The 25047-nt window shown below is 36.2% G+C and overlaps 1 protein-coding gene across 2 annotated transcripts in view; it reads left to right on the top strand.

Moving 5' to 3' along the window:
* The window catches only part of XPR1 (xenotropic and polytropic retrovirus receptor 1), a gene marked incomplete at both ends in the record, with an annotated part of 205106 nt that overhangs the window by 110991 nt on the left and 69068 nt on the right, over positions 1-25047 (top strand). For both annotated transcript variants that reach the window (XM_079697077.1, XM_079697076.1), the window contains one exon: positions 14359-14460. In XM_079697077.1, the coding sequence (XP_079553203.1) occupies positions 14359-14460 (102 nt within the window). The remainder of the gene's footprint in view (positions 1-14358; positions 14461-25047) is intronic.

The following is a 25047-nucleotide window of genomic DNA, read 5'->3' as shown; positions in this document are numbered from 1 at the left end:
TGTGTCAGCAGGCATGAAAACAACATTGATCTCATTGCACATCTCCTTCAGAGCTCTTGGGTGCCCAGGTGCATTGTCAGTGAGCAGTAATATTTTGAAAGAAATCTTTTTTTTACTGAGCAATAGGTCTCAACAGTGGGCTTAAAATATTTAGTAAACTATGTTGTAAACAGATGTCCTGTCATCTAGTCTTTGGTTGTTCCATTTACAGAGCACAGGCAGAGTAGATTTAGCATAATTTTTAAGGGCCCTAGGATTTTTGAAATGGTAAATAATCATTGCTTCAACTTCAAGTATCCTGCTGCATTCACCCCTAATGAGAGAGTCCCCCCCATCCCTTGAAGCTTTGAAGCCAGGCATTGAATTCTCTCTAGCTGTGAAAGTCCTAGATGGCATCTTCTTCCAATAGAAGGTTGTTTTTTCATCTACACTGAAAATCTGTTGTATAGTATAGCTACTTTCATTCGTTATCTTAGCTAGATCTTCTGGATAACTTGCTGCAACTTCTACATCAGCACTTGCTACTTCACCTTGTACTTTAATGTTATGGAGATGGCTTCTTTCCTTAAACCTCTTGAACCAAAACCTCTGCTAGCTTCAAACTTCTGCAGTTTCCTCATCCTTCAGCCTTCATAGAGTTGAAGAGACTTAGGGTCTTCCTCTGGAGTAGGCTTCGGCTTAAGGGAGGGTTGTGGCTGGTTTGACCTTCTATCCAGATGAGTGAAACTTTCTCCATATCAGCAATAAACTGTTTTGCTTTCTTATCATTCATGTGTTCACTGGAGTAGCACTTTTCATTTCCTTCCAGGATTTTTCCTTTGCATTTACAGTTTGGCTAACTGGCACAAGAGGCCTAGCTTTCGGCCTTTCTTGGCTTTTGACATGGCTTCTTCACTAAACTTAATTATTTCTAGCTTTTAATTTAAAGTGAGATGTGTGACTCTTTCACCTGAGCACTTAGAGGCCATTGTAGGGTTATTAATTGGCATAATTTCAACATGGTTGTGTCTCAGGGAATAGCACAGCCTGAGGAGAAGGAGAGAGACGGGAACAGCCAGTTGCTTGAGCAGTCAGAACACAAGCAACATTTTTTTTAATTTAATTTAATTTAATTTATTTTTTATACAGCAGGTTCTTATTAGTTATCCATTTTATACACATCAGTGTATACGTGTCAATCCCAATCTCCCAGTTCATCCCACCACCCCACCCCCTGCCACTTTCCCCGCTTGGCATCCATACGTTTGTTCTCTACATCTGTATCTCTGTTTCTGCCCTGCAAACCGTATACACAACGTTTAATGGTAAAATTTGCTGTCTTATATGGGTGCGGTTCATAGTGCCCCAAAACAATTATAACAGTAACATCAAACATCACAGATCACCGTAACAAATATAATAATACTGAAAAAGTTTGAAATATTGTGAGAATTACCAAAATGTGACACAGAAACATGAAGTGAGCAAATGCTGTTGGAAAAATGGCGCCGATAGACTTGCAAGGTTGCCACAAACTTTCAATTTATAAAAATGAACTATCTGCAAAGTGCAGTAAAGCTTAAATGAGGTATGCCTGTATTCTGCTCCTGTTGGATGGGATGTTCTGTAAGTCTGGTTTGACTTGTTCAAATCCAATGTTTCCTTCTTGATGTTCTGTCTGGATGACCTGTGCATTGTTGGAAGTGAGTTATTGAAGTACGCTACTGTTATTGTATTGCTTTCTATTTCTCCTTTAGATGTGGGGTCCAACCCCTTCTCTCCTCTGGGTGAAGCTGGGAATTGGAGTTGGGAGTTCCCTCCCCATTGTCTGGTGCTTGACCAGGCATGGGGTTTATGGCGAGAGTGTGTCTCAGCCTTTCCTAACGATTCCAAGTGGGTCATGTGGGCATTTTCTCCTTCACTTGGTATGTAAGAGTCACTCAACTAGTTTCTGGATTTCTTTCAGAGGAAATTGCTCTGTGAGTAGCTATAGATTCAGTGTGTCTGTGGGAGGAGGTGAATTCAAGAGTTGCCTATGTTGCCGTCTTGGACTAGAACCCTCAATCCATGTTTTCTTTTAAGACAGATGCAGCTATAAAATATGCTTTAGTTGTTTAGGTGGTAAATTTGTCTATATGTAATTAAGAGCCCAAACTGTGATTTTTGGATCAGAAATTAGTTAAGGGATGTTTCTTTAATTGAATTGAATATGTTCTTTTCTCCTCAAGAAAATAGAAACTTTACCACCTTCTATTACCAAGTCTTCTGTTTAAACATATAAAATCACTAAGCTTTTTAAAAAATTGATTTTAGTAGCCAGTTTATTTCCTTAATTTAATTGCTTTATATACTTTTCCTTTGTTATCTCATCTTTCTCAGTGTGATTCTGGAATGCATTTTAAAAAATTTTTCTATCAATCATTGGAATAGTCTTTATCAGTGGCTATTTTTCTGTTCTAATTTGAAGAATACTAAACAGTCTCAGAATATAGAGGAGGAGGAAAGCATATAAAATTCTGGCTTTGAGTTAATTGGAGCTAAGAATTTAGTTTTTTTTAGTTGATATGTTGCTATGAAATCAGAATAAAATTTGGGAATATTAGGGAAGTTTTTCAACAAAGATGTAATTTACGGATCTTAAAAAATTAACGAAAAGTACAACGTACTTGATTTTTCAATAATTTTTTGTTAGAAAGCTGTGTGGCCTAGCTTTTTATATCTGACTGGAATATTGATGTTATGTCATTATAAATGCATTCTATCTTTAGCTACCTGCCTGCCACTTCAGAGAGAAATGAGATAGCTACATAACTGTCATTCTTTGAAAGCTTTATTCTTGGAATAAGTAACCAGAGTGGTTATAATTCTTATGGTTCATTCTTGTATTCATCTTTGCAAAAAAAAAAAAGAAGACTGAAAATTCAGTTAAACTAATACTTCTCAGGTAATCATCAATCATCAGATATCTTATATTTGGTTTGTTTATAGTAAACCCAGTCTTAATAATATATATGACCTGTTTGTTGCTTTACAGAAGTGAAAAAACTATGATTAGTAATAATTCAGCTAAAGGTAGATTTAAACTACATAGATTTGATTAACAAAGTGGCTTTAAATAATGGCATATACTTTCTAGTTATGTGAAATAGGCTAACAGAATTAGCAAATGGAAGTCCTTCAGTAAAGAATAGATAATTCTCTTAAAAATATTATCTATAGACAAATTAGCATTTTGTCATGTTGGTTAAATGAAGGAACAGTGCTGGAAAAAAGTTATTTTTTATTGTCTTTTAGGGGAATCCATTTCCAGATCTTCCATATATACTAATTCCTGAAATTGATTTGCCTAAGTAATTGCCAGGCAGTTGTCCAGGATTTCCCTTTCAAATGGTCTTTCTCTGACTTTATAAAAGAAAGGCTTGTTTATTATTAAATCTGAATAGCCTCTCTGGCCCCCAAACAAAGGAATAGTCTGAACTACTCAAATGGTGTAAATGTTGAGAAAGTGAGTGATTAACAGGGAAACAAATCTTTTTGAACTCAAATTGTTTTCATTGAAATTGAAGAATGACTTATTTGTTACCTTATATATTATTAAAACTAATTTTTAACAGTAGATCCCTATGCAGTTTTTGGAAAACACTTGGAAGGAGTTCAAAGAATTGACATTGCTACAACATACTTTTATTCCAGTCTACTTATTTATGTGAACAAGATTTCTCAGAACTTACACCTATAAAATGAAGAATAAGGATAGCAATGCCTCTTAATTGTCTCAGTCTACAATATTCTTAATATTCTAGCAAATAATGTAGTATTCATCATTTTAGCAAATAATGTAATATTTATCTTTCTAGCAATGAATTAACATTTATCAATGGATATGTGAACTAATTGGGAGAAAAAGCTTTATCCAATTAAAGATGAAATTTATTTTCAAATTGCCAATAACATTTTACTTTTTATATCTAATGTTTACCAAGCTTATTACATGTTTACGTTGTATTGATGTAGTATGTTTTAATAATAGTAATAATAGCCCAATCCAGAAGAAATTTTAATGTTTGAGCTTTATGGTTCAGAAAGTTTTTGTATTTAAATTTTCATTTATATACATTTAATGGCTAGGAACTATAATAAGATAATCAATAAATGACTTTCAAATCCAAATATATATTAGAATAAATTTTGTAATCTAAATAGGATGGAAATACAAGTTCAAGAAGAAAACGAAATGATATAAAATTTCCAAATGTTAAAGAAGAGCTTATTTATGTTTTTGATAATGAATGGATGATAGTTATCATATTGCTATGGCATTTAAATTCCTTTAGCTATATTTAAAACAATGTCATATTAATTTAAAATGCAAATAATTATAATGCATCACAAATTTCATTGTTTATAACTATTTAAATATGTTAAATCTTTTGTCATAACTTTAAAATATTCAAGATAGTTTTTCAAAAAAGTTTTGCTTTACCACTGAATTATGCCCTTGTTGGAATTATTTATTGTTATTTCATATGTTGGTGTTTTTTGACTAGCAGACATTAGGTAAGCATTCATTGGGGTTGATAAATAGTTCCAATTATATCAAAGCTAGTGCTAATGAGATTAATTTCATCTCAATTATATGTCACTCATGTGAATTAAAGGAATTTTTTGTTGTTGTTCTACCAGGACTATTTAAAGAGCACATTTAGTTAGATCTTATATGATGAAATGTCAAGGTAGCTCAGAAAATCTTGTTTAGGACCACTTCAGCTTAGTGGGATTCATAATCATTTTGCAGAAATTAACAGCTTTAATTGCAGAATATGAAATTTGGAACTTGAGGATGACTTAGAGATTTCCTATTGAAATGCCCTCATTTGTCAAAGAGAAAACACAGAGCCAGAGAGTCACTTACTCAAGCTAATACAGGGAGTACGCAACAGAACCATATCCAATCTGTCAGTAAAACCTATAGATTTTATCTCCAGTATCTCTACTGAGTTTCTGTACTTCTTCTCAGGCTCCAGTGCCCTCACCCTTGTTCAGGCAATCATGATCTCTCATTCGATACCTACTGTACTAAATCTGATTAGTCTCCCCACACCACCTCATTTACAAAACATATCTGATCACAATTATTCCTCTGCTTAAAATCCTTCAAAGATGTCTCATTGGTCATAGGAAGAAGGCTACTCCTTTGTTCTGCAAGGCCTGACTGATCAGGCCCCTGCTTGCCTGTCTAGCCTTAACTGCTACCACTGTCCCCTTTGCTCCCTGGATTCCAGTCACACAGGCCTCTTCAGTTTCTCAAAGGTACCATGCTCGTTTCTTTTTACAGTATCATGTTATATGCTGTTCCTGCTGCTTGGAGTGCTTCTACTGCTCTAGCGAATGCTTACTTATCTGTCAGATTTCATCTCAAATGACACTTTCACAGACTCACACTGCCCCTCCCCCAGTCCTTGCAGACTAGATTGGTCCCACTGCTGTTTTTTTCTCATCTTTACTTTTTTCTTCAAAACCCATACTACACTTTGTATATTTGTGTGAGTATTTGATTAAAGTCTGTTTCCTTGGGTAGAGTGAGGGCAGAGTTTATGTGTATTTTGCTTATCATTATATCCCTAGCACCTGCCTCATTGCCTGGTACATGCGAGGAACTTAATGCTTGTTGAATGAATGATGCCCGATTAGTTCTATTTCTACTTCACCAATGATTTTAGAGTAACATTTTAGTGTTTGAAATCTTCTTTGCCATATGCTTTATATAACTTACCCATCTGTTGATGAAGTAGCATTTGGGAAAAAATAGAATTTCAAGTTATTTATTCCTAATTTGTAAATCACACTTTAAAAAAAAAACTCAGAACACCTTTTTTTTTTCTTAAAAGCATGAAACCAGTAGTGCTAAATGTTCTTCCTATATTTGATGGAACCTAGTCACATGTTAATTTTTATTTATCAGCTGTCTTCATTTATGTGTAGTTTTTGAGAAACTAAGAGGCTGTAGAAACTATTGCATATGGAGTGTAATAAAAATGCAAAGTGATGGTGGTAATATTAAAGTTCGTGCCTCTCAACCACAGAATCATATTACTGGAAATTGTAATAGATATTCTTCATCCCCTTCCCCATCCTCCCCCAGCCATTCCCCCTCCACCCCCAAATAGGATTGTGTTCTTGTAAATAACTTTAGAAACACAGTATACTACTTCTCCTTCTTGAAGACTAATAACAATGTTTGTTAGCATAGTAAAGCTTCTTTTGCCTTAAAGCAAAGTTTCTCACCTTTGGTGGCGGTGACGGTTGGAAAATTCTTTGTTGAGGAAAAGGGGAGAGAGAAGATGATATACTGAGTATTATAGGGTGTTTAGCAGCATCCATGGCCTCTATCCACTAGACTCCAGTAACACCCTCTCGGTTTTGACAACCAAAAATGCCTCCAGACATTGCCAGATGACCCCCAGGAGACAAGCTCATCCCCAGTTGAGAACTACTACATTAAAGGGATCAATTTAACTCTAGACTCATATTTCCCAAACTTAATTGAATTCCTTGAAATTCTTCTCCTTCTTTTCCTTCATCTACATACCTAATGTCCTGGGAAATGCTATTTTAAATTATCTTTTAGTAAAGCTAAACTAATTCTGCCTTTTTCTTCTACTTTTTAGACTCTCCCTTAAAACTCTTCAAAATTTTCCATTGCACTTTGAATAAAATTCAAACTCCTTAACATGGCCTTCCTGCATGTAAAGGCCTCTGCCTACTTCCCTAACCTTATTTCCTATCACATCATGCTGTCAGTCCCATTGTGACGTGCTTTCAGGTCCTCAGGCACCCAAGTTTCTTTCCTAATGTGCTGTTCCTTCTGTTGGTAATCATTTTGCCCTTGCTCTTCCTTATCTTTTAGGTTCAGGTTTCAGATTAAATGTCATCTCCTATCGAGAGGTCTTTTCTGACCATCTCTTACCCTGCCAAAAAGGATAGTCATCCATCCCAATACCTACCTTCTATCTCAATACCCTGTTTGTTGCCTTCACAGTACTTTACAGTTTGTAATTATTTGTTGTGTGGATTTTTTTTTCTGCCTTAGTCATTAGAATGCAAACTCTGTGAGGGCAGGAACCACATCTATCTTGTTCATCATTATATCTCTAGCATTTAGCACAGAGCCTGTCATCTAACAGGCACAATAATTATTTGTTGAATAAATAAATATGCTTTAATTTATCAATGTGTTTCTTTTATAGGGTTAACCTTGGAGTTATATTATTTTTATTGAGATATAATTCAGATACCATAAAATTTCACCCTTCGAAAGTATATAATTTAGTGGTTTCTAATATATTCACAAGCTTGCACAACCATCACCACTATCTAATTCCAAGGCATTTTCATCACTCCCCATCCCCCCTTCCCCCAGCCCCTGCCAACCACTAGTCTACTTTCTGTCTTTATGGATTTGCCTGTTCTGGACATAGCATATAAGTGGAATTTTATAATATGTGGTCTTTAGTGTTTAGCTTCTTTTCCTTTGCATAATATTTTCAAGGTTCATCCATGCTGTAGCATGAAATACTGCTACATTCTATCTTACGGCTGAATAATATTTTATTATATGGATATGCCATGTTTTGTTTATCCATTCATCAGCTGCTAGACACTTGGATTGTTTCCACTTTTTGGCTATTATGAATAATGCTGCCATGGGCATTCATGTATAAGTTTTTGTTTTCACTTCTCTTGGGTATATACCTAGAAGCAGAATTGCTGGATCATATGGTAGCTCTATATTTAATTTTATGAGGAACTCCCAGACTGTTTTCCCAAGTGCCTGCACCATTTTACATTCCTACCAGCAGTATATGAGGGTTCCAATTTCCCTTCACCCTTGCCAACACTTATTATTGTCTTGTATTAAAGCCATCCCACTGGGTATGAAGTGGCATTTTTGTTTTGATTTGCATTTCCCCAATGACTGATGATGTTGAAATGTGCTATTGGTCATTTGTATATCTTTTTTTGAGAAATGTCTATTCAGATCCATTGTCCATTTTTTAATTGGGTTCTTTGTCTTTTAATTGTTGAGTTCTAAGAGTTCTTTATATATTCTGGGTATTAGATTCTTACCTGACATATGGTTTGCACATATTTTCTCCCATTCTGTGGTTGTCTTTTCACTTTCTTGATAGTGCCCTTTTATACACAAAAGTTTTTAATTTTGATGAACTCCAGTTTAATCAATATTTTATCACTTATGCTTTAGGTGTTTTATCTCAGAAACTATTGCCTCATCTAAGGACATGAAGATTTATGCCTGTTTTCCTTTGAGAGTTTTAATACTTTTCAATTTTATATTTAAATCTTTGATCCATTCAGACAGTTTTTGTATATGATGTGAGGTAGGGGTGCAACTTCATTCTTTTGTGTACAAATATTTAATTGTTGGAGTTTTGTCTTTTTAAACTTTAATAAAGAATCATAATTTTCTCAAAATTATTATGAAACAAATATGTTTCATTTTTACAGTTAAAAAAAGTAATGTATGGAGCACATACTATGTACCAGACATTATGTTGGGCATAGGATCTGTAAAGATAAAAAAGATAATTCCTACCTTCAGTCTCTCACAGATCTGGAAATTAAGAAACTTGAAAGTATTGATAGTAATAAAAATGTGAATGGAACATATAAGTTATTTGAAGAAGTTACTAGTGGTTTTAAAGAATTAGTTTTTGAGAGATTGCATGTGAAAATAAGATGACATGGTAAAAAATAAAAATATTCCTGAAAATTGCTGTAAAAAGCACTTGATGGTGGTTGCTATGCAGTAGGAATATTTTACCTTGATTAGTACTCTTAGAGTCATTTGCTATTAACTTAGTAATTTGGGAGTGGTCGATGAGAAAAAAATTGTCTGTCATCCATAAATGCAAGGTAAAGATAAGACCATAACAGAAATGACAAAGAAATCTCTCACTCATTCTGTCTCCCCTCCTCTCTCTCTCTCTCCTCTCTCTCTCTCTTTAGTATAACTGAATGAATTAATATTTATTTAACTAAGAGCAAAGGGTTCTTTACAGCAGTGCTCTCTGAGTCATTCTTTGCCAGTTCTGGGTTTTTTCTCACCCTTTTGTCTTCCTTTTTTTTCCCCTCTTGATGCTAATCTTATATTTGTTGATATATCTTGCTAAGATTTGCACTTATTTACAACAGCTTTCTTTGAACTGAGTTTAGTCTTTTGTGACTAATTATTGAGTTAATAGTTTTGTGACTAATTGACATTAGGACATGTTAGATTCATTGTATTAGTCTGCATGGGCTACCATAACAGGATACCAAAGACTGGGGGCCTTAAACAACAGAAATTTATGTTCTTAAAGTTCTAGAGACTTGAAATGCCAGCTCAAGGTGCCAGCTCTTCTGGTAAGGCCCTTCCTGGCTTGCAGAGGGCCTTTTCGCTGTTTCTCACGTGGCCTTTACTCAGTGTGCACGTGTAAGGGAGAGAGGTGGGGAGGGAGGGAGAGGGACATCTCTGATGTCTCTTCCTCTTATAAGGACAGGAGTCCTGTTGGAATAAAGCTCCACCCTTATGACCTCATTTAACCTTAATTACCTCCTCAGTGTCCTATCTCCATATCCAGTCATATTGGGATAATTTGGGTGGAGAGCACAATTCAGTTCATAACACCCATGTAACACATTGTAGTCACTTTGATATTCTTTATTTTACAGTAAGTACAGTTAGTCTCTGTAAAACTTACATTGTTGCTGGAGGGGGTGAAGAAAAAACCTTACATTATCTAGGCTCTCTACACCTATATTTCCTCACCTATACAACAAGAAACTTGGACTAGTTGATTTCTTTTTTTTTTTTTTTTTTTTTTTTTTTTTTTTGTGGTACGCGGGCCTCTCACTGCTGTGGCCTCTCCCGCTGCGGAGCACAGGCTCCGGACGCACAGGCCCAGCAGCCATGGCTCACGGGCCCAGCCGCTCCGCGGCATATGGGATCCTCCCAGACCGGGGCACGAACCCGTATCCCCTGCATCGGCAGGCGGACTCTCAACCACTGCGCCACCAGGGAGGCCCAAGGACTAGTTGATTTCTGAGTGCTGAAATTCTCTGTTCCTTCAATTTAGTTACTGGTTTCTAATATTATTCAGCAGATAGGTTTTAGGAAGCATCTTATAATAGAAATTCATGTTCTGTAAATCAGCATTCTACCACCTCATTACTGAAGTGAAAGTCTTAGTCCTTCTATGTACCTCTAAATTCTGACATAGATATTTTTTTTCAACAAGCTATGCTGGTTAGGTTTTTACTATATTCTTTTAAACTAGCTATGCTGATTAGGTATAATTTAAAGAATTGGATGTGACATGTTTCTTTTTTCTTCCAGTTAATAATACCTTTTATTTATACAATAAAATTTATCCTTCATAAGTACATTTCATTGTAATGGATACAATAAATACAACATAATAAGTGTAGACAGCAAAATGTGAGAATCCCTCTCATACTTACTCCTCTTTCAAAGGAGTTAACCACAATTAACAGTTTGGTATGCATCCTTCTAATCTTCTTTCTATGAATGTACATATGAATATTAATTTATATTTTTTCATAAATGAGATCATGCTGTATATATTCTGTTATTTAAATTTTTTCCTCAGCATTGTGTCTTGGGATTTTCATAAATACCAAGATATATGCATATCATTTTTAAAATGGCTGCATGGTGTTATATAATGTTATTGTAATTTATGTAACTATTCCCCTTTTGTTGGATATTACTTTGTTTTCTTTATCACTATTAAAAGTAATGTGCAGAGATTCCTTTAGAATATACTTCCTACGTGTGGGATTAAACACATTGAAAATTTTGATAGTTACTATCTGTCTTCCTAAAAGGCTTTACAGATGTACATTCCACCAACAGGGAGTGATAGTGTTCATTTACTTTCGCCACTGCCAAAATAATACCACTATTTTAAAATTGCTTCCAATCCAATGGTTGAAAAATTATATTTCATTGTTTTAAAGTTGCATTTACCTAATATCTGGAATGTTGAACATCCTTTCACTTGTACACTGTGTATTTTTCTATAAATTGCTCTAGTTTACCCATTTTTCTTATGGAGTATCTTTTTAATATTGATTTGTAAGAGTTTTGTAAAATATATTTTGCATATGAATTCTTTATTTTAAATGTTGTAGATATGTTTTCCCTGTCTGTTGCTCATCTTTTAACTTTGCTTGTGGCATCTTTTGAAATGGAGATTTTTCATTTTGTGAGAATGTCAGTCATTCTCTTTATCGTCTCTGTTTTGTGTACTGTGTAGGAAGGCCTTCTTCATGTAGAGTTATTTAATTTTTTGTAGTATTTTATAATGTTTCTTTAACTCCATTTGGAGTTTATTTAAGTGGGTAGCCAATTCACCCAACCTTACTTGCTATGTAGTCCATTCTTACTGATTTGATACCATTTTATCACAATCTAAATTTCTGTGTTATGCCGATCTATTTCTGGACTCTCTGTTCTCTTCTTTTTGTTGTGTTTTTCTAATTTCTTTACCAATAGTGTACTTCTAATTACAGTAGATTACTGTGTCTTTTGAAATCTGAGATGACAAGAACATTTTCCTTCATTTAATTTATTTTACACAGCTATTCTTGCTACTTTTATCTATAGTTTTTTTCCTCTTCTCTCTCTGTTTGCTATTACTTCTTAGTGTTGCTGTAATCTTACTCTACCCTCTTGTGATTTGTGGCTATTAAGTTATATCTGAACTAGAAAACTAGATAACAGACTGCTGGTATTTTAGATAAAATAGTCTCTAGATTGAGGAAATGAAGAATTCATATGACATTGATTCGTGGGTAGAATGTTCATGCTTTAATACGTAAAATTTATTGCATGCGTTTTAGTTTCTCAGAGGCTTAGATTTTTTTGTTGTTTCTAGGTTCTTAGTAATATTTTGAATAGTTGATGTTGCTGAATATGCAACCTATATAAAAACATTCATATATGTTAAAATTATTTTTTTAATTGAAGTATATAGTTAATTTACAATACTGTGTTACTTTCAGGTATACAGCAAAGTAATTTAGTTATATATATGTATATTCTTTTTCAGATTCTTTTCCATTGTAGGTTATTACAAGATATTGAATATAGTTCCCTGTGCTATACAGTAAATCTTTGTTGTTTATCTATTTTATATATAGTAGTGTGTATCTGTTAAGCCCATACTCCTAATTTATTCCTCCCCTGCAAAATTATTTTTTAAACAGAAACTACATTTAAATCACTTTGAGGGACAACTTTCTTTATTTCCATCATTTTATGGTAATGAAAGTTGTTTGTTAATAGGGAAACAAAGTAAATATGACCAAGCCCACTTTTTGCTTTGGGGTTTTCTTCTCTAACAATACAATAGAGAATAAAATTAAAATTAAAAAAAAAGAGTAGGTAAAGTAGAGTAAGATTTACTCTTATTCTATATCAGCTATAACCAGATGTATTATAAGAGCAGCATCTGGAGAATTCCCTGGCTGTCCAGTTGTTAGGACTCAGTGCTTTCTCTGTGGGGGCCCGAGTTCAATCCCTGGTCTGGGAATGAAGATCCTGCAAGCCACACAGCGTGGTCCCCCAGCCCCACCCTGCCACCAAAAAACAAGAGCAGCATATGTTACCATGGAGCATCTTTAACTCAAGGTCAGCTTTAAAAAAAGCTTTGACGTGTTTTATGGTTTGGAAAAATAATTCTCACTGGCCTTGGGCAATTATAGCCTTTATTGTACCTAAATTGCTAAGCTTACATGAGGTACTTAAAGTAGCTGTCCCTTCTTTACTGCACAGTCAGTAGAATCCTGCATTAGCTCTTCAGTTCTAAAGCATAAGAAATAGAGAAGTAGTAGTGCTATTTTTTTTTACATTTGTATATTCAAATTAAATGAATAGATTCAACATGCTTTTTTAAACTTCGTTTTAAGCTTTTGTTTTCTTTAAAATACCTCTGGTACTATGAGTTTGTGTGTGTGTGTGTGTTACATATTACTTAGGGAAATACTGTTTCTCTTATTACTGGACAGGTGAATTATTTAAGGGTTTCCAGGATTGCACTAAGATTTGGAGCATCTGAGAGTCGTAAAAGAACCTGTACTTTTCCTAGACATTTCAAGCTTAGAGTGCCCCAGAGATCCAGAAATAGGGTAGTTCTAAATTATGATTAGCATTGGGAGTCTAGTCAGAGCTCACTTGGGCAAGAAACATACCCTTTTTAGGCTTGGGGTTCCTGAAGCTATATGTATCTATACTACGAGATTCAGTAAATCAATATGCTATATGACAGCTCACAAAGTGGATCCTGCCTGCAAAGACATATATTGATTGGCCCACACAGTGTTTTTTTTTTGTTTTTTTTTTGCGGTATGCGGGCCTCTCACTGTTGTGGCCTCTCCCGTTGCGGAGCACAGGCTCCGGACGCGCAGGCTCAGCGGCTATGGCTCACGGGCCCAGCCGCTCCGCGGCATGTGGGAGCTTCCCGGACCGGGGCACGAACCCATGTCCCCTGCATCGGCAGGCGGACTCTCAACCACTGTGCCACCAGGGAAGCCCCCACACAGTGTTTTTAAAATACCTAGATTTATGGCTTCTGACTGAAAAATTGGAAGATCTGACAACCTGAGCAGCAACTAGCTAGATGGACTTGTGCTCTCCACTTCACCAGAATCCATACCACTACTTATCCTGAATGTGTCAGTTGCCGTTTGTCACCATACTTGTACAATTACCCACTTACTTAACTCATTTATGTTCCTACCCAGCAACTGAAGGTTTGGAATATCTAATTTATAACTATCAGTCTACATCTCTTTCTCTGTGTCTGGTGCAGCTAAGGTAAAAATGAGTAGATAGCAATTTAATATAGTTAGAACAATCAACTCATTTTTTCCAGAAACACATTACATATTCATGTCTTCATTATCTGTTGCATTTTGTGAATGCAGTACTTAATCTTGAGATACTTAATTTACTCTCTGCTGAATCCTACTCACTTCACCTCCCAGCACCTAGTCTGCCTTGATCACCTCTGCAGTTGTGTCTTCTGAAGTCTTATGAACACGTATTTTGTCCACCACAATAAGTTTATTATAGTAGAGATTTAGAAAACTTCATTCAATTAAAAAATAATTGTGTTCCTGTGAAGAGGCCTTTGATTAGCCTTTTCTTAATATAGTTCACAGTTCATTTTTTTCAAAGAAATACATATATTGTCATTCGAAGACTAAGAAAGTAGTAATTTAAATTTTTATTTCCCTAGTTTTCCTAGTTGGCCTTTGGACACTAAATTTTAATATTGTTTTCCTTGCTTTCAGTTACAGATGAGGACACAGTAAAGAGGTATTTTGCCAAGTTTGAAGAAAAATTTTTCCAAACCTGTGAAAAAGAACTTGCCAAAATCAACACATTTTATTCAGGTAAGTAGTTGTTTGGTACAGTATACAAGAGACAGTTTCTGCTGCTAAGGAAGTAGGAACTCTACCACGTCATTGTTGAAACTTCTGATCATTTTAAAATTGGGGCTTTTCTTACTATATTGCAATTAAAGGATATTTTCTTCAGCTGAGGTAGGAATGCATCTGGTACTTCACTGTTTGAGCTTTATATGCTCATTGCCTAGTTCTCTTGCAGTTGCAAGGATTTCAGGACCTCATTATGACTCAGTACCTTGAGCTTCACTGTGGCCCAGTCCCAAGCATTAAAGTCAGAAACTTGGTTTTATCGTTTCTCTGAGAGCTGAATGACACAGTTCCAGCTTATTAATTATGTCACTTTTATGCCTTTCCGTTGTGTGGAACACTCATATCTGTCTCTCTAGGGTATGGTCTCCAGAGTAGCATCTACAAGATGCTCTTGAGAAGAGAAGAAAATATTAGAAGAAAATATTAGAACTTCTATTTATTTATGTCTGACCCTTTAAGTTGTTGTTTTTTATATATGTTTACTCCCCTGCTCCTTTAACATCTGTTTTTTCATTTCATAGAACTCAGATTTTTTGACTACCTCATTCTGTTCCGTTTGACCAGGCCCCTCCCAGAATTACTTTCATTTCCATCAGTCCTTGAGCTTTTAATCCCTTTACCCTCATTGCCTTGTATTGATTGCCTCTGCCTGGCAAAACTCCAACCGTGGACCAATCCAGCCTTTTACCTTCTTCATGCCTACCCCCAGGCTGCTTAGGACAGCTGGGGGAAAAAAAATCACAGCAGAACAAATTTGAACCACTGTAAGTTCATTGTTGCATTCTTAACTATGTTCTCAAAGCTGCCTGTGGATCCTGATCAGTGCCCTTTTTCATATTCCAAAGTGCTTTTCTAAACCCTATTCCATTCTCTTGAATTCTCTGACCCAAGCATCTTCCCCATCATGTTCATTATACCTCCTACTTTACAAGTAAATATAAAGGCCTTCAATTCCTGTTGATGTGTAATACTTATGCAGATCTGTGCCACTCCCCTCCCCCCAAATACCTATAGATATTCTTACCCTTATTTATTTTCCTCCAATATTTGTAGAAAAGATATACCTCTTCAGTATATGGCAAATTCTATAACTACTGACTGAATTTCAGCTCCTGGAGACCTTGTTCCAAAAATTATTTCCTCTAAGAAAATAACTTTCCTCTAACTTCCCTTTTCAATGGATTAGTTTCCTTAGCAAGTCACTCCCTTTAAACAGAAAATAAATAAATAAATAAGGAAGCAAGGACTTCCCTGGTGGTGCAGTGGTTAAGAATCCGCCTGCCAGTGCAGGGGGACATGAGTTCAAGCCCCGGTCCAGGGAGATCCCACATGGCACGGAGCAACTAAGCCCGTGCGCCGCAACTACTGAGCCTGCACTCTAGAGCCCACAAGCCACAACTACTGAGCCCGCATGCCACAACTACTGAAGCCTGCGCACCTAGAGCCTATGCTCCGCAGCAAGAGAAGTTACCGCAGTGAAGAGTAACCCCACACTAAAGAAAGCCTGCGCACAGCACCAAAGACCCAACATGGCCAAAAATAAATAAATAAATAAATTTTTAAAAAATAAAAAAAATAAATGGGATCACCTCATCTTGAAAAAAAGGGAAGCAAATATCTTAACTCTGTGTTCTCCTTCTCATCTTTCATTTATGGCTGGATTTCTTCCTAGGCAGAGGAAGTAGTTTATGCAAAGGCACAGAGCTGTGAAAGGGCATAACATATATGCATGTCCTTTTCACTGTGTTACAAGCACCTAGAAGGCAGAGACAAAACAAATATTATTTGAAACCATGCAAATGCATAGATTTTCATCAAGGGAAAAATGTACAGAAGGAATTAACAGTGTTCAAGGACAAAAATAATTTCGACAATTAGGAGGTAAAGAGGATAAAGAGGAACCAGCAATGTAGACAGAGGAGAGGGCAGCCATATAATGTAGAATGAGGAAGAGGAGACTAAAAGAGGAAGGCATTTGCAGTGGAAAGAGTATTTCAACTGAGAAAAGTCTATTGGGTATGATCTAAGGTTGTAAATGAGAAATATAAAGGTCAAGTTTCTTAGCATTTTTCTTTTACTATGATTGTTCTGGGAAGGATCTCTGAACCCAACTCTAATTGGATAAATTAGATTACAAAAAGTAGATAAAGCTTCTTGATTTACAAAGAAAAATAAATACCTGCTCTTAACCATAGATACATTATATATTTTGAGTTAACAGTAAAAAATACATACAAATTATGACCTGATTACACAGACAGGTGTGTGTGTTTGCATGCATCTGTATATGTGTGTGTGTGCAATATATTTGATTAAAAATATTTTCTCATGAAACAATACTTATTCTTACTATTTATAATATATTCTATATTCTCTAATTGTTTCTATTTGATTTTTTTTTTTTTTTTTTTTGCGGTACTCAGGCCTCTCACTGTTGTGGCCTCTCCCGTTGTGGAGCACAGGCTCCAGACGTGCAGGCTCAGCGGCCATGGCCCACGGGCCCAACCGCTCCGCGGCATGTGGGATCTTCCCGGCCCGGGGCACAAACCCGTGTCCCCTGCATTGGCAGGCGTACTCTCAACCACTGCGCCACCAGGGAAGCCCTCTATTTGATTTTTTAAATGCTGATTTATGATACACTAAATTGCTTTCATGATCTCATATTGGGTTACAACCCTCAGTTTGCAAAATGGTATTTTAGACTTGGTTACTTTTCAAAGATAATTTTAGGCTTTCTACTATTAAAAATTTGGGGGCTATGATTTAATGACTTCCTTTCTCTGTGCATATTGGCAGAGCCATTAGGGCATGTCTCTTGATATCATCAAGGAGTAGGTACAAATTGGTAGTCTTCAGACTGACTTTTTGCCAGGTCGGGAAATGATGGGTAATATGAAGACATGACTGACAGAAGTAGAATTGGTGCTTGTCCTAGATGGTGTCATTTTTCTCCTTATTTAGCCACCTTCTCCATGGCAGATTGTCTTGTATACTACAATCCTCAGATACTAGGGCACATGAAGAACTATAAATAATATAGGGGTGAGTTCATCTTATAAACCCTATCTCCACCCAGTTACATCTCACAAATTATTTAATGGTCAGTTAAAAATGGTTATTTTTTAGGTGAGATATAGTATTGACTGAAACCTTGAAGTACCCCCTGCCCAAATGCTATAAAAGCTAAATCAACAAAACAGAATGAATACTACTAAAATATGGATGTATTTATTTTCATAAAAGTCTATTATCTATCAATTACATTTTGGATTTTTGAACTTTATTATTTTTTTTGAAGACGTTTACCATGTAACCTTCCTTGGCCTCTACGTACTCACTTGTAAAATGAGCAAATTGATTCCCAACCCTCTGGGATTTCACATGTAAGGAGTCAGAAGCTATTTTCAATATTTCACAAAACCTAATGTAAGTTATTTTATTGTTCTTTTTTATTACATATTTTTTGGCTAATAAGATATGGGTATTATTTAGATCTATAGATAAAATCTTCAAACATTTGAAGACCATGGGAAAAGAAGGAAATTTTTTAAAGGAGGTGTCCTTTTGGTGATAACATTGCTGATCACTGACCTAGAGTTCTCACAGGTGTCTTCTTGCACTGAAAATGGTATCAGTCAATACAAACTGAAGGTTTTGTATATAGTGCTAGAAACTTTTTTTATGATGACCAGTAATGTCCTTTTCCATTGGGAGTACAAATTACTTCATGTCACATCTTTCTCTTTTCTCGAACCAGTTTGCTTCCTCCCTCCATTCAAAATACTTGGCTTCTAAGCAGTATTTCTATGCACCTTTTTTTTTTTTTTTTTTTTTTTTTTTTTGTGGTACGCAGTCCTCTCACCGTTGTGGCCTTTCCCGTTGTGGAGCGCAGGCTCCGGCTGCGCAGGCTCAGCGGCCATGGCTCACGGGCCCAGCCGCTCCGCGGCATGTGGGATCTTCCCGCACCGGGGCACGAACCCGTGTCCCCTGCATCGGCAGGCGGACTCTCAACCACTGCGCCACCAGGGAAGCCCCAGTGCACCTACATTTTTTAAAAAATTGTAGACTACATCTGTTGCTTTTAATATTCCACAATTAAAACAGGCAAGCCCTTTTTATTGGTTGGAATATTTTAAATATCTAAATGCTTTTTCCTTTGTTTCTAAAGGAAACAATTTCAGGGTTTTTATCTGGCTCTTCCTAATTTTTGACTTCAGTTTTTATGTTAGGAACTCACAACATTGTTATGTGCTTTTCCTTTCTTGACCTAAAAGGAGGGAGGAAAGGAAGGAAATCACAGTAGTGTTATTTATAAGTAGGAGAATAATGGTAATAGAAACAGATTTATTTCTTGGCTGTAAGATATTTTCAGTCTCCATGTAAATGTAAGACCAATTGCATAATAGTTAGTCAAAACTATTCCTATTATACAGTTATTCCTATAATCCTGTTATACAGTATCTTGCTATATGTTTACTTTTCTTTATTCTTATTGAATTTGAGGCACTGTATAACCACTGAGTATGTGTAATGAAACATAAGAAACTCTCTCACTGAAATACTAAATGTTCATTTCACAAGTGATTATATGTATCTAGTACCCACAACTGTGACTTAATGGCTAGTTTTGTTCTTTGCTTATTCATGTGTTAAAATGTGGATTAAATATATTTAGTTAAGTAGGGTGACCATAGGTTTGTAATATTGTTTAAAATTTTGTTGTTTTAGCATTCCTTCCTACATCATTACAACAAAATCAGTTACTTTTTTTATTTTTAAAAAATATGTATTTATTTATTTGGCTGCATAGGGTCTTAGTTGCGGCATGTGGGATCTTCATTGTGGCATATGGGATCCTCTGCTGCAGTGCCTGGGCTCCTCTCTAGTTGTGGCGTGCGGGCTCCAGGGTGTGTGGGCTCAGTAGTTGTGGCGTGTGGGCTCTCTAGTTGTGGCATGCGGGCGGCATGTAAGATCTTAGTTCCCCAACCAGGGATCGAACCCACGTCCCCTGCATTGGAAGGTGGATTCCCAGCCACTGGACCACCAGGGAAGTCCCCAGAATAAGTTACTTAAAAGCTATTAAAGGATGGGAGGTTAGGGGAAGTTGGGGAAGTGAATTAAAGCAGCTAGAGTGGCTTGCTTTCTTGCTAACACATCTGATGAAAATTAAAATTACAATTATTTACGTTCTATGCACAATAAATTTGTGCATAGTTGCTTTCTTCATTTTCTTTAAAAAAGTGATTGGGGCTTCCCTGGTGGCGCAGTGGTTGAGAGTCCGCCTGCTGATGCAGGGGACACGGGTTCGTGCCCCGGTCCGGGAGGATCCCTCATGCCACGGAGCGGCTGGGCCCATGAGCCATGGCCGCTGGGCCTGCGCGTCTGGAGCCTGTGCTCCGCAACGGGAGAGGCCACAGCAGTGAGAGGCCCGCATAGGCTTCTATTAAAAACAAGCCATGGGAAACCAACCTTTTCTTTGTCTTTTCTTCTTTCTTTCATCCTCCTTCCCTCCTAGCTTTTCTTTTCGTTTCTTTCTTTCTAAGACTGAAAGCATGGGCAATGCCCATAGTCATGGGGTAACAGGTTTTTAGGATGGCATCTTCACAAAAAAGCAGACTATCATCTAAATTAGTGTTCTTTTAAACAATTGTAGGTTGCAACCCAATAAATGACCCACAGGGTCAATAAGTGACCCACAAGGGTCAGCACATTTTTAAAAAATATGAATAGAATATAGTAGAATGGAAAATATCAGAGTACATCTAATATATTTCTTTACTAATTATATCTTTTTAAAAAGTTTATGATATTTGTTATTGTAGAGTTGTACAATGTACTGTGGAAGCGAACATGAAGAAGCATAAATGGAAACGTTTAAATTTGCCAGATCCTCTTGGAGGAGTGTGTTTGGGAATGGCTGTGTGGGGAGTGGGGAGAGCTGGAGTATGGTGTTCTAGGGCAAGGGAAAAACCTATCCAGATGTGTAATGCATTAAAGTCCATGACATATTTGGGGGTGAGGAGGATAACAAATAGTCAGCTGAGGCTGGAGTTGTGAGAAAATAAGGAGTGTTATTGATTAGTGAGAAAAGTGGAATGGAAGAATAGGATGATATTTTCACACATGGAGGTTTTAGACTTAAGTATTTGAGGTTGTCAGAATTTCAGGTAGTAAGAACTCCAGAAAAAGCCGTGCAAGAATTGGATGTAATGCAACAAGATTAACTATCCTGAATCACCTATAATGGGTCAACATTCTTATAAACTTACTTTGTATTTCAGTTAACAGTGAAATCCATAAATTGAATCAGCAAGATGATAACATTGAAAGACAAACAAAGTATTCTAAGACATTAACTTTATCAAGAAATATTCTTCAGTTGCATAACATAATAGCTTTGCTATTTTGAAGATACCTTGTATTTCTAAAATAACTTTTCTAAAAGTAAAAATATGTATACAAATCTTGTTAAAACTAAAAAAGATCCTGATAATCTTTTTTTAGCTCTTTGAGGGACACATAGGTACTTTGAAAGTCTTGAATGGTTATTGGAAATTTTTATCAAATATTTTATTATCAATGTATGAGAGCTTATGGCATTAAACAGATATCATTAAGATAATAATCTGTTCATATTTAGAGTGACTTGATTCACTGGCATGAGTAGAAATTTGAATTTATTGCCAAAATAGGCTGTTTTCATCAGTATTTATAAAATTGCTAGGGAATATTCATTTTTATTTTTTATAACTGTATTTGTAGATTTTCATTCATAGACCAAAGTATGTTTTATATACACATTTAATACCTCTTTTTAGGTTCTGTGCTGTTCCATGTATTTGAGCTTTTTGGAGATCTAACTTTAGAAAACTGAGGTATCATTGCAAAATAGACTTGGACACTTGGTGTGAAAAGCAGTGTTTCTCATCCTTTTTAAACCTATGCCCCTTTGATAAGTTAAAAAATCTCACACCATAACTAGTAATATTGAATTTTTTTTCAAGTAACATATGCTTTATCCTCAACACTCCCACGTAGAGATTCTCTTTCATTATGCTCTTTTAGACAGTCGTGCCTTAAGGAAGAGAATCACTAGTTTAAAAGAAAGTAGCAAAATACCCTTGAAAGTTTTATTTTTCCTTATTTATACATAGGAACTTGGATTACTAGAGAGAACTTTTTTCCTACATATCCATTCATTCATTCATTCAACAAACATGGATTGAACCTGCTATTGCAATGATGAAGATGATAGTCCACACAAAAAAAGTGTATGTGAATGTTAGTAGCCGCATAATTTATATAGTAAAAAGACTAAAAACAATCCAAATGTCCATGAACTGATGAATATTTAAACAAAATGTGGTGTATCCATACAGTGAAATACAGTTCATCAATGAAAGGAACAAACTACTGATATGAAAAGTAGTTTCATACAAAATGAAGGAACCTCAAAATCATGCTAAGTTAAAGAAGCCAGACAGACACATAAGACTACATATTGTATGATTCCTTTATATAAGGTGTCCAGAAAAGGCAAATCTGTAGACACAGAAGGCAGATCAGTGGTTACCTGGGGGTGGGAGTGAGGATCAACAGCCAGCAGCCATGACAGAAGTGTATGAGGTAATGGAAATGTTCTAAAATTGGATTGTGGTGATGATTGTACAACTCTACAAATTTACTAAAAAATCAGCAAACTTTATGTTTACAGTGGGTGAATTTTATGGTATGTAAAACATACCTGAAAAAAAGATATTAGGGGCTTCCCTGGTGGTGCAGTGGTTGAGAGTCTGCCTGCTAATGCAGGGCACACGGGTTCGAGCCCTGGTCTGGGAGGACCCCACATGCCACGGAGCAACTAGGCCCGTGAGCCACAACTACTGAGCCTGCGCATCTGGAGCTTGTGCTCCGCAACAAGAGAGGCCGCGATAGTGAGAGGCCTGCGCACCGCAATGAAGAGTGGCCCCCGCTTGCCACAACTGGAGAAAGCCCTCGCATAGAGGCGAAGACCCAACACAGCAAAAATAAATAAATTAATTGATGGATTCCTACCCCCAACATCTAAAAAAAAAAAAAAAGATTAAAAAAAAGATATTAAAATTGTTCATCATAAAAGATGAGAATTATAGAACCATTGCCCTCAGAGAGCTCACAGTTAGTAAATAAAGCAAAAATATAAACAAAGAATTATATGCAGCGTTCTATGTACACATATATGTAGTCCCATGAGAGCCTTAAGGAGGGAGCTTCAAATTGTGACTGAGAGTTGTTAGACAAGAAGAATTTTACATGGAAAATGATATATATGATTAGCCATGTAAAATGAGTAAGGAGTTTGCCAGATGGAGAGGCTGTTTGTTTGTTGACTTATTGCTGGCATACAGGTTCTTTTTCTATCCATTTTTTGGGGCTTCTTACATTTTCAATATCCTTGTACTGAAAGATGTAAATAATTACAAAATTTATGTATTGACAACTCTGGCTAAGGAAGCTAAACAAATAGCAAACTCATATATTAATGTTTTAACAACAAAATTTGATCATTCATGCTACTTAGGATATTCTGGCTTTTGGATCTTACTAATTACCTGAGGCTTTTAAATAGCATAGTAATTTATAGTGGACTTCGGATAAATGTTCACATTCTTTCATTATATATGTGTTTGTATTTGTGTATAATATTTTTTTCAAATAGCTATTAAATGGTTGGGACATAAATAAGTTGTTTGAACCTAACTACTTAATAGAAGTGTTTGGTATATTTTTCGGCCTATAGGAGCATCATGAAAAAATTGCTGAGACGTAAAGTGCACTATGAACCAAGAAGTTCTATACTGTTTTTGATCATGAGGATAATAAGACGAACACATATGCAATAGAAATGCTTAACTTGTATTTTAAAAAAACCCTGGATTCATTTTCCCTTTGACTTAAATGTGAAATTTGAGTATAGGTGAATAGTTCCATTTCTTACAATATGGAAGACTACAAAACACTTAAAAGCTGTATAGCAGTGGTCCCCAACCTTTTTTGGCACCAGGGACCAGTTTCACAGAAGACAGTTTTTCCACGGGCTGGGGGCGGGGGGGCAGGGGATGGTTTTGGGATGATTCAAGCATATTACATTTATTGTGAACTTTATGTCATTATATATTACAAGGTAATAATAATAGAAATAATTATACAACTCACCATAATGCAGAATCAGTGGGAGCCCTGAGCTTGTTTTCACTTGCCACTCACTGATAGGGTTTTGATATGAGTCTGCAAGCAGTTGATTTTTTATGGTCTCTGTGCAGTCAAACCTCTCTGCTAATGATAATCTGTATTTGCAGTCACTCCACAACGCTTGCATCACTGCCTCAGCTCCACCTCAGATCATCAGGCATTAGATTCTCATAAGGAGCGTGCAACCTAGATCCTTCACGTGTGTAGTTCACAGTAGGGTTCGCACTCCTATGAGAATCTAATGCCGCTACTGATCTGACAGGCACAGCTCAGGCAGTAATGCGAGCGATGGGGAGCGGCTGTAAATACATATGAAGCTTCGCTGGCTCACTCGCTGCTCACCTCCTGCTGTGTGGCCCAGTTCCCTGGGGGTTGGGGACTCCTGCTGTATAGGATATGCAAATTTTCAGGTACAAAATAAAACATATACTTAATATGGCTATAGACGTAAAAGAAAGTATCAAAACCATGAGCAAAGAATAAGAAACTATCAAAATTGACTTTTAAAAATAACCCATTAGAAATTTTTAAATGACAATATAATTACTTAAATTAATATCTTAATCAATTAAACTGTAAATTAGTTAGACCTTAAGAGAGAATTTATAAGCTGGTAGTGTTGGAGTAGTTACTCAGAATGCAGCACAGAGATAGAGAGGAAAATATAAGGTATGTAAAAGACAGAACAAGAAGGTCAAGAAGTGATAGTTGATATCTATGATTTGCTTTTTCCACTACCCATTCCATATTTCCTTCGCCCTCAGCCAGTACCTTAACTGGTGAGGGTTCTTTACTGGGTGGGATAACCGAAACTTTAATTCCTGAAGGGGCTGAATCCTTAGTAATTCTGTCTTTTTTTGATTGCTTTAGTTTTCCATTAACTTCTGTTATTAGTCATGGAAGTACTAGGATGTGTTCCAGGGAGTCTCTGGGTGGCAGACACAATCCTCCTTGCTACTGTTGTGTTATCTGTTCCCCTTGGTAATCAGAATCACTTTAACCAGTAAACACCTTCTTTGCCTACTGGTCCAATGGTATGATGAGTCCAAAAAAGGCCAGGTGGCAGTCTCATCTTTCAGTTCAACAGAACCTCAACAGAACCATTGTTGTATTCCTATGAAAGAAGCATTTCCCCTTGAGGACTAACCAACAGGCAGAGCTCAAGTTGCAGGCTGAGTTGATTATTAGATATAATAGTGAAAGGAGCCACTCCTACTTCCACCCCTTCATTCCTAGACTGAATTTTGGCTGTGGTTAGGATAGAACCAAATAATGGTCTCAATACTGCATTCTGAAAGACAGAACCCCAGC

Source organism: Hyperoodon ampullatus (genome assembly GCF_949752795.1).
Source record: "Hyperoodon ampullatus genome assembly, chromosome: 2".
In the NCBI taxonomy this organism is placed as follows: domain Eukaryota; kingdom Metazoa; phylum Chordata; class Mammalia; order Artiodactyla; family Ziphiidae; genus Hyperoodon; species Hyperoodon ampullatus.
The sequence above is the reverse complement of the archived record's forward strand: the minus strand, read 5'-3'. Positions and strand labels throughout refer to the sequence as shown.